This window comes from Neofelis nebulosa, chromosome 7, assembly GCF_028018385.1.
Source record: "Neofelis nebulosa isolate mNeoNeb1 chromosome 7, mNeoNeb1.pri, whole genome shotgun sequence".
NCBI classification, from domain to species: Eukaryota; Metazoa; Chordata; class Mammalia; order Carnivora; family Felidae; genus Neofelis; species Neofelis nebulosa.
Genome location: NC_080788.1, coordinates 111,719,194 through 111,732,809, shown reverse-complemented (window position 1 = coordinate 111,732,809; position 13,616 = coordinate 111,719,194). Strand labels below are relative to the sequence as shown.

The window sequence follows — 13,616 nt, the reverse complement described above, 5'->3', positions numbered from 1 at the left end:
GAGGCACACTCACCCATCCACATCCTTTTCGGGTACAATGGCATTGACCACTGCTTCGGTGTTAATGGGATTCTCTGAATCTAAAGGTAGCTGCACTATGAAACCATGTACAGTGAGGTCTTCATTCAACAATGTAACGTACCTCAACACCTAAAAGAAATAGCGCACACAATTTGTGTTATACACAGAAACCAAAAAGGTGGAGAAACACTTTATGGTTGCCCTATTTTCCCCCAGGAGTTTAATCGTAGTCCTCTTAGAATGTACCTCCCCTTGAACCTGAGAGCAATTCTAACACCATATGTAATCTTCAGTGTCTGCTAAGAACACCATCAAGAAAAAGAGCTAAGAACTTTAATAGCAATAGCCATGTTACTCACCCAAACCAAGATCTGTGATGACAGAAACGTTCTATAATGTGCCCTTTACCACACAGTAATGTCTACTGAATGCTTGTAAACATGGCTAGCACAACCAAGGAATTGAATTTTACATTTTGTTTCATTCTAATTGAACGGCCACAGGGGGCTAGTAGCTACCCCACTGGACACAGAACGTAGAACACTTCCATGACCTCAAAAAGTTCTTTCTCCCTCCTGCCCCTTCACAGTTACCCCTGTACCCTCAGGCAACTACACTTCTGAGTTTAATCACTCATGACCTGTTTGGCCTATTCTTGAATATCACATAAATGGAATACATATTTTGTTTTTATTTATTTTTTTATTTTTTTAAACATTTTTTTTTTTTAACGTTTATTTATTTTTGAGACAGAGAGAGACAGAGCATGAACAGGGGAGGGTCAGAGAGAGGGAGCCACAGAATCGGAAACAGGCTCTGAGCTGTCAGCACAGAGCCCGACGCGGGGCTCAAACTCACGGACCGTGAGATCATGACCTGAGCCGAAGTCGGCCGCTTAACCGACTAAGCCACCCAGGCGCCCCCATATTTGGTTTTTAAAAGGCAAACAGCTACAGGTCCAGGATTGGTTTGTAGTGAATACTGCAGGGGATTTGAAGCAAAAGACACTGTGATCACACACTGAGTATACACACAGCCATACCCCAGGATGGCACCATTTACTCTGGGTGTTTCAGAAATTTTCTGGAAGCAGAGTCTGCAAAGAAAGAATTACCTCGAGGTCTTTCATATGGTGAATGTACCAATCCCTAAAATTCCACTAAACCAAAGACCAGAGATGAAAGCACTTTAGCTGCCCCTCTTAACAGTCAATTCCTCACAGCTCACCTCAGATTCTGTGGCTGTTCTTGGTAACTTAATGTGCGTGGCTTTGATCCCAATCTGCAAAAATGAACATTTAAAACAGGCAAGAGAATGTCAGACATGGGCCCATTTCTTTTAACCAATATGACTAACAAATCAGATGGCCTTAGTCACCCTTTCACCCTTGTATGCTTGGTTTTATTTAAAGAGAGAAAGAAAGTGTGTGTGCGTGCGTGCGCGCGCACACACACACACACACACACACACACACACACACACAAGCAAGGGAGGGGCAAAGAGAAAGGGAGAGAGAATCCCAAGCAGGCTCCGCTATGCTAGGGCAGAGCCCGACACGGGCTCCATCTCGAGAATCTCGAGAACCGTGAGATCATGACCTGAGCTGAAATCAAAAGTCAAATACTTAACTGCTTAACTGACTGAGCCACCCAGGCACCTCACACCCCCATATGGTCTGAAGAATGAGTCTCTCACTTTGACCCATTCATCCTTTACTTGTTCATTGTCACCACTGTACTAAAGCAATTTCACATCCACTGTTCCTGCTCTTTGGGAAGTCGGCACATCACTGATTAGAAAACATTCCAGGGTAACCAGAGGCTGCAGCTTCAGCCCTGCATTTCTGACTCAAACCTGCTATGGGCAATGAAAGCTTTTACAGGGAGGGCACAAAGGGCACGGGGTCACCAACAAGACTGGGGAGGGGGTGGGCTGGGGGTGATGGCGCTGCCCTTCCAGGCTTTACCTCTTCCGCAGCCTTCAGCTTCACATTTATATAAAGATTAGAATCATCTCTGTCGCCAACCTAGAATAATAAATACATGCAAATCAGACGATCAAGGAAAGGCAAAGTGTACAGAAAAGCTTCTAAAGTTTTAGTTTTGATAAAAGGAATGTTTAATCATGAGATTCTTGTTGCAGAGGACTACACAGGAGAATAGGAGAATGTTGGGGCAGAATGGAGATATGAACACAGTGGTGTTACCAATCCCTCCCCAAACAAGGCCCACCCTGATTCCCACTGAAAAAGCCACAAGGCAAAAAAAAAAAAAAAAAAAAAAGTAATAAAGGAGGGGACATCTGCATCTGCCATGGGAACTAAACAAAGGAGCCATAGGCTTGCCTGAAACATGTGGAATCTGCCTTGGAGCTGCCGTACAGAACCACAGAACATGGAGGGCTAAACTGTCATCAGGCAACAGAAACACCATAGCTGTGGGAGTCAGGAAAACCCAGAAGGTATATTCGGCACCCTCTCTCCCACCCCCCAGCCCCCGGGGGCAGTGGAAAATTCTCTTGCCCAGTTACACAGAGAAGAGAAACCCGCTGGGGTGGAGCTAACCCTAGCTTACTCGGAAGAGCTATGTGAGGCAGAGGGCAGTCCGCTGCCCTCAAGACAGAGAGCAAAGTGTGGTGCAGGAGCAAACCCTCTGACTACCATGCCGGTCTCACTGGGTTCCCTCAGCTTCTCTAATCATGAACATACTTAAGAGTTTTTCACTGTTGGCCATATATCTGTAAATTTTTATTTTACAACTATTTTTCCACGTTCTCATGATCAAAAGTAAGTTCGGTTTCTCCCAAAACCACAGAGGGGAAAAATGGTAGGTCCACTGATAGCACAGATAACAGACGCAGGACTCCTTTTAAGAGGACAACCACACAGAAAGAAGGGTGAGCGCTTCCAGTCCTTGTCACGTCGATGGGGTTCCTGGAAGCTCTCCTCAGGGTCATAGAACCTGGCCTTCCTCTTAGCTTCGGCTGTCCCTTATACAGACACTTCTCAGTTCTGCCTGCACTCATCTGAATTTCAAGAGTCAGATGAATCCTTTGACGGGAATTTGATTTTTCTATGGGTTACCTGCTTCCTGTGGGGGCATCCCCAGAATTTCAGAGCCTCTCCTGTTTCTTCTTCAGTCATTTTCTGTGTGTTCCTTGCCCCTATCATTCAAGCCCTCACTAATTCAGTTACCACATTAAACATACTCTGGGATTCTTAGATCTAAGTAGGAAAGGAGGTGGTTCCAAACACAACAGTATTGTTCCTCTCATTATCATTAATATTTAAACTACATTTATTTTTTATTTTAGAGAGAGAGTGTGTGCTGTGTACACGAGTATGACTAGGGGAGAGGGGCAGAGAGAGGGGGAGAGAATTCCAGGCAACCTCCATGCTTAGCACAGAGCCCAAAGTGGGGCTCAATCTCACAACCCTGGGACATGATCTGAGCTGAAGTCAAGAGTTGGACGCACAACCACAATTTGCCACCCAGGGGCCCCTACAATTAGTTATTTAAACTCAATTCTGAGATTAGATGGTTTTGTTATTCACTGCCAGACATTTTTAAACCACAACTTCTCTGTTCTATAGTTCATCTTCATACATCCCCCAGGTAACGGAAATGCAACTTTAAGTCACTTTCCCAGAAAAGGTATGTGGGCATTTTTCTGAGTCTATGTGTATCTGAAAATATTTTTCTGCTGCGTTTGCCCTCGAGAGGATTTACCTGGCTGAATCTGGAGTCACGAAGTTTTCCTTCATAAATGCTATCTTCAGCATCTAGTGGTAAGTCTCAAGTCTTTTGTTGTGGTTCTTTTACAGGTAACTGCTTTCTGTCTGCATATTTCTGAAATAATTTTTCTAAAACTCCAAAACCAAGGGCACCTGGCTGGTTCAGATGGTGGAGTAAGCGACTGGCTCTTGGTCTCAGGGTTGTAAGTTTGAGCCCCAGACTGGGTGTAGAGATTACTTAAAACTGAAATCTTTTAGGGGCACCTGGCTGGGTGGTGACGGTAAGTGTCTGACTCTTGATTTTGGCTCAGGTCATGACCTCATGGTTCATGAGTCCTTGCCCAGCGTCAGGCTCTGTGCTGACGATGCAGAGCCTGCTTGAGATTCTCTCCCTTTCTCTCTCCGCCCCTCCCTTGCTCTCTCTGTCTCTCTCAAAAATAACACATTTTTAAAAGATGAAATCTTTTTTTAAAAAATTCCAAAACTGCCACCAGTTTTAAAAATAAAGTGCAATAGTTATGATTACAAGCATGTATCAAAGTTTTAAGGTAAGCCTCATGCAAAGGAAAAGACCTCCTAAAGCCTCTCAGTATGGACACGTCATAGGGGAAAAGGTTACACAATCGCTGGTAGACTAGATGCGGAAAGAATGTTTAGCTGAAAAACAGTAGATTCTTGACTGACAGTCAAGTGAGTAGGTGGAAGACTGGTTTCCGAGAACAAATCTTAATCCCATCACAGTTTATCAAGAAAATCACTGAAGCACTTTATCAGTAATGCTAATTTCCTCCCTGAAAAAGGTGAATTGCATTATTCTAAAAAAGTCCTATCCCAGAATAAATTGGGGACTTTTTTTTTTCTTAACACCAACAGTCTGCAAACTATTTCTGTACAGGGTCAGACAGTATGTATTTTAGCTTTTGGGGGCCACATACTCTGCCGTATATTCTCCTGCTTCATTCTTAACGGCTTCCAAATTGGGCAGCATTTGGATGGGGTCCCAGTTTACTGATCCCTGCTTTATGCCATAAAATATCTTGGGTGTTGGCCTACTTATCAATTTTTCTTTCTGCTTCAGGAACCTTCTGTAGATATTCAGACCAGTTGAGTTTATTCGTTTTATTGTTTTGTCCATGTCTTTTGTGAGGGCTGAATGAGTTACTACATATAAAACACTCTGAATAATTCCTGATAGGAAGCAACTAATGAATTATATTATTAATAATGAATATTTTATGTGCTAAAGGGATAGAAATACAGCCTCAATTTGATCTCTTATAGTGAAAAGTCAAGTCTTAATTTCCTTTAAGTATTCAGTTGTTTGGGAAGTCACCAGTCCATTGTTCTTTAAAAAAAAAAAAAAAAAATCCAACTTTTAGGTGTATATACCTGGACCAGATCACAAATATCCTTGACTACAATGCTAAGGAATTAGGAAAACAAAAAGGAAAAGCAAATGGGGGTAGAGATAGACAGACCGGGGTTCACATCCCAGACGCAGGCACTTCCTGACTGGTTTGGGGCAAGTACCCACGATCTTTTGAGCATCAGTTACTGTGACTATAAGGAAACGCGATTATAGGCTAGTATGCAACGCAGAACAACTAGAAATATATACAAACTGTTTGGACTACAGCAGACACTCTGTATAAGCAGTACTCTCACTCCTGTAAAGGACAGGGTGTGTGTGGCTGGATGATTGTGGGTCCTGCAGCAGCAGCTAAAGACAGGCTGGAAGGGTCCAGATTAGAACCCTAAAACCTGTAAGCAGGTGACTGCAGAGGCCCCAGAGGGTGAAAGCAGTACAAACTGAAAGAGCTTATGAGAGGCACAATCAGTAGCATGGCATTCACTAAGGGGACTCAAGAGAGTTAGGGAGAGAAATCCTAAAGAGAAGAGTGCAGGTTTCTGGTTGAGTGTGTGGGAAGATGGTGTCAGTCATCAGGAGGGAAAAAAAAACAAGAGGTCCAAGGTAGCAGGGACGTGATTACAACATAATATGTAAACCTTGCATCAGGGAAAGATGTTGTAAACTTTGGTGCTGAAGTGCAAGATGAAAATACTCTAACACTGTTTCACTGGCAGCAACACAGAGGAGATAAGCTGCAGAAGTGTTTATGTAACAAAAAGTCTCGCAATCAATAAATTTGAAATACGAGTTCAGAAGTTGATCTTAAAAACAGGGGAAAAAAATCCCAATATTGCTAATATTGGGATTTTTTTTTAATCCTTTCTGAAATCTTCTAAAAATGTTTATAGAAATGGAGTTCTTGCCTACCACATTTCCTCTTTCTACACTAAACAATTCACAAGAATAAGTCAAGAAATAACTAGTCTCCCAAGCAAACCAAGTGAATGCCCACAACATATACCTTTGATTCTCATTAATCTGCAAAGAAATGAAAAACCCATCACAGGCGAGAACACACCCAGGCCTGTGTGCTTTTCTTCTCGGCTAAGGCCTCCTGGATAATGAACAGCAACAGGGGGAAGTATTTAAGAACCATTCACTCTGGAATTCTTGATGAACATGGAACAGAAAACTTAGTAAGGGATTAAATGATAACATGTGGAGACACACAGAAATGTGAAGTGAGGAAGCAGCCATCTCTGAAGGGAATTTCAAACGAAAGTTATTGGCTTCCTGTCATCCAAGTCAACCCTTCAAATGTGTGTCTGTCCATGTGTCCATCTGACAAAACATTTATTGAATGCCTCCTACCAATTTGTTGAAAGCATCCTACTGGGTGAATCTGGAGCTCAGGTCCAGAGGCCTGAGGCCAGACAAAGGCCTCAATCAGGAAGGACTCTCCCGGGTAGCCATGGAACCAGGTGAGCTCACTGAGGGAAGGAATAGGTGGAAAAGGGGTTTTGTGGCTGTACCCTATGGCATCCAAATGGTTCAGGTATCAGGAAAATAAGGAACAGGAAGCAAAGGAGATCAGAGAAGGAAGGGAAGTGAGAGTTTTCCAAGAAACCAAGAGTCCAGAATTCAGAAGAAGCCCGGGTTTAGAAGTTACTGACCTATGGGAATGCAAACTGGTGCAGCCACTTTAGAAAACAGTATGGAGGTTCCTCAAAAAACTAAAAACAGAACTACCCTACAACTCAGCAATTGCACTACTAGACATTTATCCAAGGGATACAGGTATACTGTTTCGAAGGGGCGCGCATGCGGCCCAATGTTTAGAGCAACACTATCGACAATAGCCAAAGTATGGAAAGAGCCCAAATGGCCATTGACAGATGAATGGATAAAGAAGATGTGGTGAATACATGTACAATGGAATACTACCCGGCAATTAAAAAGAATGAAATCTTGCCATATGCAACTACGTGGACGGAACTACAGGGTATTATGCTAAGTGAAATTAGTCAGAGAAAGACAAATATCATATGACTTTACTCATATGAGGACTTTAAGACACAGAACAGATGAACATAAGGGAAGGGAAGCAAAAAGAATATAAAAACAGGGAGGGGGACAAAACATAAGAGACTCTTAAACATAGAGAATACACAGGGTTACTGCAGGGGTTGGGGGGAGGTGGGATGGGCTAAATGGGTAAGGGGCATGCATTAAGGAATCTACTCCTGAAATCACTGTTGCACTATATGCTAACTTGGATGCAAATCCAACAATAAACTTTTTAAAAAAGAAAAAAGAAAAAAAAAAAAAAGAAGAAGTTACTGACCTAGAGCTGGTATTGAGAGCCAGGTTAAACTGCCAGATTTGGGGCAACTTACCCACTTTTGAGGGAACCCCAAGACCCTTTCAAGTGCCAGACTACTTTATAATGATACCGTGATGTCATCTGCCTTTTTCACATCTGTATGGAGGCTGCAAAGCCAATGGTGGGTGAGACTTCGCACAAATCAAGGCAATGGCACCAAACTATACTAGTCACTGCCACACTCTCAGTAAAAACAGATGCCAATTTCACTTAAAGTGCTCTCGATCGCTTCTCGGCCTTTTGGCTAAGATCAAGTGTAGAAATGCTCTCGATGAAGCAGTAAAAATGATTAATTTTATTAAACCTCAACCCTTGCATACATGTCTTTTATATCCTGTGTGGGGAACTGGGAAGGGCTCATCAAACACTCGTGCCCCACACAGAAGGTGTGGTCTCCAGGAAAAGTCCTGTGCTTTTTCTCCCGGCCAGCTGAACTGCCACAGTTTTACATGGAACGCTATCTTTACTTGAAAAAACAGCTGACAAACAATGATTATTCATGCTTGAATATTTGGCAAATATTTTCTCAAAACTGGACAGAGCGAGCCTGCTACTTGAAGGAAAATAGCTTAATAGTATTTGTTGCCAAAGGTAAAATCTGAGCTTTCAAGTGAAAATCAGAAGTTTTTTTATCCACTCCTGTGAGCTCCACAAGCTTCTCAATAATCAAAGACTCTTCTGATAAGTTTGTTATGATACTAATGATTGTGCTTTTCTTTACATTGCATAATGAAATGTGTTAACATTCAGAAGATCTGCATAATTCAGTGAACCATTATTTTCTAAATGAGGAATGAAGACAAAACAAACCAAGCATGGGTAAATATCCATTCAAACTGCAACATAAAGCAGTGGGTTTGGATGTAACCAAGCACAAGAGAGTTCACTGCACAGTGTCAGATTCCACATTGCAACTAAACTATAAAAACTTACTGAGTCCTGTTGTAGTAACAAAAGTATCCACAATTACCTGGGAAGACTACAAAAACAAACACAAAACAACAACAAAAAAACCCTCTTCCTTTTTACAACTATACATCTATACAAGTCCAGATTTTCTTCATATATTTCAATCAAGCCAACATGTAGCAAGAGGTTGAACACAGGAGCAGATGGGAATCCAGGTGTCTTTCATTAAGCCAGATAGCAGAGTGCAAAATAATGCCCCTCTTCTCACTAAATTTTGCTTTTATTTTATTTTTAAAATTTTTAAAAATGTTTATTTATTTTTGAGAGAGAGCATAAGCTGGGGCAGGGCAGAGAGAGAGGAAGACACAGAATCCCAAGTAGGCTCCAGACTCTGAGCTGTCAGCACAGAGGCCAAAGCGGGTCTCAAACTCATAAGCCGTGAGATCATGACCTGAGCTAAGTTGGACGCTTAACCAACTGAGCCACCCAAGCTCCCCATAATTTTGTTTCCTCAAAGTTATTTTTTTCATAAGAATGTTACTCATTCTAACATATAATAAACTTACTACTGATATTTTAAAACGTATAAATATTTAAAAACATTTTAGCTTCTGATACAGTATACATCAATGGGTGAATCCATATAAACAAAAAGTCCTTAAGGTCTTAAAATTTTTTAAGTGTAAAGGGATCCCGAGACCAAAGGTCTAGGGACATTGGACTACGGAAGAGGTGCCCCCAGAGAATAGCAGACGCCAGGATACAGCAACATGTACAAGCTGAGCTGAAGAAGAGCAGCCTGCAGAGAGAGCCTGAAAAGGTATGAGGAGGTTTCACGAAACCGAGAAAGAGAGAAAGAGAGAAAGAGAAAGAGAAAGAGAAAGAGAAAGAGAAAGAGAAAGAGAAAAAGAAAGAGAAAGGAAGGAAGATGTGTGAAGTGCTTGCTGTCTGAAGTGCTACTCATGAGTTGGGAAAAGAGGATATTCATGCAAATACACTATCATAATACCTGTAAAATTGCCAAGCCTGGTGTAAAACCGGGAATTTGCTCCTTCATCTGAGTGACTTGGTTCTTCAGTCTCTCCCTTATTTGCCTAGAGAAAAAGGAAAGGTTGGAATTAACACTGAATGTCTCAAGCGCAAGTAAGTCATTTAAAAGAGGCCGTTTCTCTTTTAAATTAAAAATACCTCCCTTGAATAGACATTATCTAGTATAATTGAGGATATTACGGATACGCATCCATTTTCCAGGACTCAAGTAGATGTGGATCTTAGATTCTAACTCCTAACTACACTGACTGGGCCATGTGGAATGAGGACATTTAGTTTAAAACATATTAGTTGACGGCATTCAAAATCATAGAGTGAATAAATGAAAACTTGAACCAACACTTCTGGAAGGCTGTTAATCTTCATCTTTTCAGCATTCCCCCTCTCCAGGTGCTAAATGAAAAACTTTTGCAGGAAAGAACTACAGCTCACACCTGCTCAACTTTCCCTGCTAAGATGATCACAGGGTACCCACATAAGGCTGAATGACAATCAATGAATCACACTCCAAAGTCAATATGAATTTATAAATATATTCCAATTCACAAAAGAATTTTCCTTACAGAAGAATTTAACACAAGGTTAAACGTATAACCTCTCATGAAACAAAGGACAAATCAATTTACCAACATACAACTTCTCGACAATACAAGACATCAAGTACATTAGATTACATCATTTGCCTTTCTTCATCTCAACCACATTTGACATACGAAATATATATGGACATTACAAACATCTCTTCCCTCCTTCTGACTTGATTAGTTCCTGCTCCAGTCCTCCACACTTATAAACATCGGACATAAATAGGCACAGGTGTTACAAGAAATAGATTATTTGGATTAGCCTCATCAATGGTAAGAATGTTGAATGATACAAGAAGTCATACTTAAGACTTCAAAATTGTATTTCTGATGAAGTTTTGAGGTGATGGGGGGGTTCATGGAGTCTGGAGCCAACAACCAAGAAAGAATTCTTTAAAAAAAAATTTTAACGTTTATTTATTATTGAGAGAGAGACAGAGACAGAGCATGAGCACAGGAGGGGCAGAGAGTTGGGGAGACACAGAATCCAAAGAAGGCTCCAGGCTCTGAGCTGTCAGCACAGAGCCCAACACAGGGCTCGAACTCACAAACTGCCAGATCTTGACCTGAGGTGAAGTCGGACGCATGACCCACTGAGCCACCCAGGGGCCCCAACCAAGAATGAATTCTTAAAGACATCTTTGGAGCAAAAAGGTGATTTTATTAAAGCAAGGGGACAGGACCCATGGGCAGAAAGAGTTACACTGCAAGTGTAGGGGGTGACCATTTTATGCAATCGGGAGAGATAAAGTCAAGAGGGAGTTTCCAGACTTTCACATGCTGGAGGCCTAGCTATTGTCAAGCTAAGGTGGTTTTCCCTCTAGCAAAGCATTAACTTTAAGACACTAGGGAGTTCCTGGACTTTAGGCTATAATGGGATTGCCTTTTTCTGGTAAACTGGTGGAGACTCTTATCAGTTTAACCATTTGTTTTTTGTCCTTTCCATATTTTTGGGTAGCCTGGGAGTGTCCAAGGAATATTATACATGTCCCACTGGTGGGGGCGGGGGTGGGAGTGGGCTTGCTGTTAGCCTGCACCTTGCCCTCGGCTTGCCCCACATTCCCTCATCATCTCAAGCTTGTGACCTTATTTTTAAAAATCATTTGTATCAATTATCCCATACAATAATATAGTTCAAAAGAATGAACAGATTGTTGGATTTTTCTATCAGAGATTTGACCTGGAGATCACAGTTCTGCTCTAACACAAGAGAACAGGAAACACGTGGCATTTCCACTGGCCCTGCCTCTGAAACTCCCCAGCAGTCCTAGCCTTGGCTGCCTCCCCACCAGGACAACTAGGTGTAGTGCTGGGCTACTCAACTCTCTCCTGTCCCCTCCCTTCCCTCCAACCATTATAGTAACACAAAGGCCTAGGCACAGGTTCCTACAGGTTCTCCTTTAGCCCTCCCAACCCAAACAAAGCTCACTTGGGGGGGAACCATTGCCAGGCACAATGTAAGACATTAACAGGAACCATGAGAGGAAACAGCTTGTTACAGGGATTCCCTGCTTTTCAAAAGTTCAGGTTTGCCACTTTGCTTTTCAGAAAAACCTCTGTTAATATCTGTTTCCACTAGCCCAAAGGAATACAGAGGATTTTTGCTTTATGGGGAAAAAAAGCAAAAACAAAAACAAAACAGCATTTAGTGTTTGTTTTGCAGCAAGCCCTTCCTGAAAGGCACTCCCCAGCTCCCTCCTGGGGAACTCAGCAATTCAGCATGAAGCCACGAGAGCTTTGAACTGTGTGAGTGTCTGGGCTTTATCTCAATGTATTTTGCGCAAGATGTGTCCTCAGGTATCAGAGAAGCCTAAGTGAGGTTATTTTTTGGGTCTTGGAATGCTCGAAAAATTTTCCAAACCTGCTTCTTTGCTTTGTGCCACTTTGGCTTATGAAAGGTTTCATAGGAATACTGTACTGTCGAATAGTGGAAGAAACCTGTATCCGAAATTCTCAACAATGTTACGAGATGGCCAAGGGAGGAGAGGCCTTCCGGTTTCAAGATATAGAAACAGGCTCTAAGCAGTCATGTGCTGTTCTGAAAGCCAATTAGCTGAAAGCAGCAAGCGCAAAGGCTCTGAGTGGGTAAATGGGGTCCCAGGAGAAGCGGTAACCGGATAGGGTAAAGCGGGGTGCCTGTCTTTTATTCTGAATGTGATAGGAAGCTGCTAGAAGACTTGGAACAGGGCTGACATGACAGGACTTAACACTTCTGAAAAGTTACTCCTGGCTGCTGAACTGGGAACAGACTAAAGGGAGAATGGTGAGAATCTGGGACACAAGCAAAAAGTTATTCAAATTGCAAAAATCCAGGCCAGAGGGGATGGTGCCTTGGACTCTGGTATCCATAGCTGGCAAGAAGTGGCTGGATTCTAGATATATTAACATGAAGCACAGAGAAAATGTGGGGCTACCGATGACTCTTGAGGTTTGGGGAGGGGGTGTAAAATAGAGCTGGGAAGATTGACAACTACAAATATTTTAAGGCACAGAGCAGATTTCATACTGATACTGTGAATTCATTTCCCAAATCTTATAAGGATTCTAGAATAACGACCATCTGAGGCCTGAAGAAGGGACTCTAGGGACAACTGAAAGTAATATCCTTACCCAGCAGGTAGCAAGCTATGAGAACCCAGTACTACAAGGTGGTATAGGTGGAAAATATTTCAGCCCATTAGGTTAAGAGCAAAGAACAAAATGTTCTGTATTTTCTATGCTATAATTTAAATGGATCTAAGTGTGCAATTTTTTTTTCTAAAAAAGATCATAGACTGAGATCAGTTACAGTGACTCCCTTAAGCTTTTCTCTAAGAAGCAGGACTGTTTTTGAAGTTGCATTAGCAGGGTTATTCTTCCAACTAGAAAGATTTGTTTAAAAGCTAACATTTAGGTCTCCTTATGAGACATGATCAGAATAGCAATGAAACATTTAAAAATGCACATAAACCACAATCAGCAAGAATTAGACAGCCCAGAACACTAAAGCAATAGGCAGAAACTTTTCTGTCTTAGCGAGGAGAAAAAAAAAATCAAGATTGTTGTAATTAAAAAAAAAAAACTGGGTGCCTCGGTGGCTCAGTCGTTAAGCATCTGACTTGGGTTCAGGTCATGGTCACACGGTTTGTGAGTTCAAGTCCTGCATGGAGTGAGCATGAGACCGGCTTCTGGTAAGCCCCATTTCTCTCTTTCTCTCTGTCTCTCTGTCTCCCTCCCTCTCTCTGCCCCTTGTGGTACCGCCCTCGCTCACTTGTGCCCCCTCTCTAAATAATAAATGTTTAAAATTTTTTTTAATTAAAAAATATTTTTAAAAAAATTTAAAAAGACAGTTGTAATAAGGTCTCCACGGTCCCTTATAAGGTTTTCCCTGCCTTGGTTTCTGAGTTGGCCACTAACTGAGGAACTCTGGAATGAAAAGCAGAATAACAACAGCCAAGTGCAAGCATGCTTGAAGCTCAGAAACTATAAAAGACATGGAGAGAAAGGTTAACACTCTCTCCCTCATCTACCTTTATTTTCGGGTCAGAGAGCTATGAGGAGCTAAATGCTGGGAAACTCTTTAGTTTTCATAGTTCATTACTTCCA

General features: G+C 41.9%; 1 protein-coding gene and 1 pseudogene across 2 annotated transcripts in view; one reads left to right on the top strand and one right to left on the bottom strand.

Moving 5' to 3' along the window:
• The window catches only part of MTHFD1 (methylenetetrahydrofolate dehydrogenase, cyclohydrolase and formyltetrahydrofolate synthetase 1), a 62,850-nt gene that overhangs the window by 37,552 nt on the left and 11,682 nt on the right, over positions 1-13,616 (bottom strand). For both annotated transcript variants that reach the window (XM_058739293.1, XM_058739294.1), the window contains exons 2-5: positions 9,407-9,491; positions 1,988-2,047; positions 1,249-1,302; positions 14-150 (exon numbers count right to left, since the gene is read on the bottom strand). In XM_058739293.1, coding sequence (XP_058595276.1) covers positions 14-150; positions 1,249-1,302; positions 1,988-2,047; positions 9,407-9,491 — 336 coding nt within the window. The remainder of the gene's footprint in view (positions 1-13; positions 151-1,248; positions 1,303-1,987; positions 2,048-9,406; positions 9,492-13,616) is intronic.
• LOC131518554 (U2 spliceosomal RNA) lies at positions 7,713-7,878 on the top strand (annotated as a pseudogene).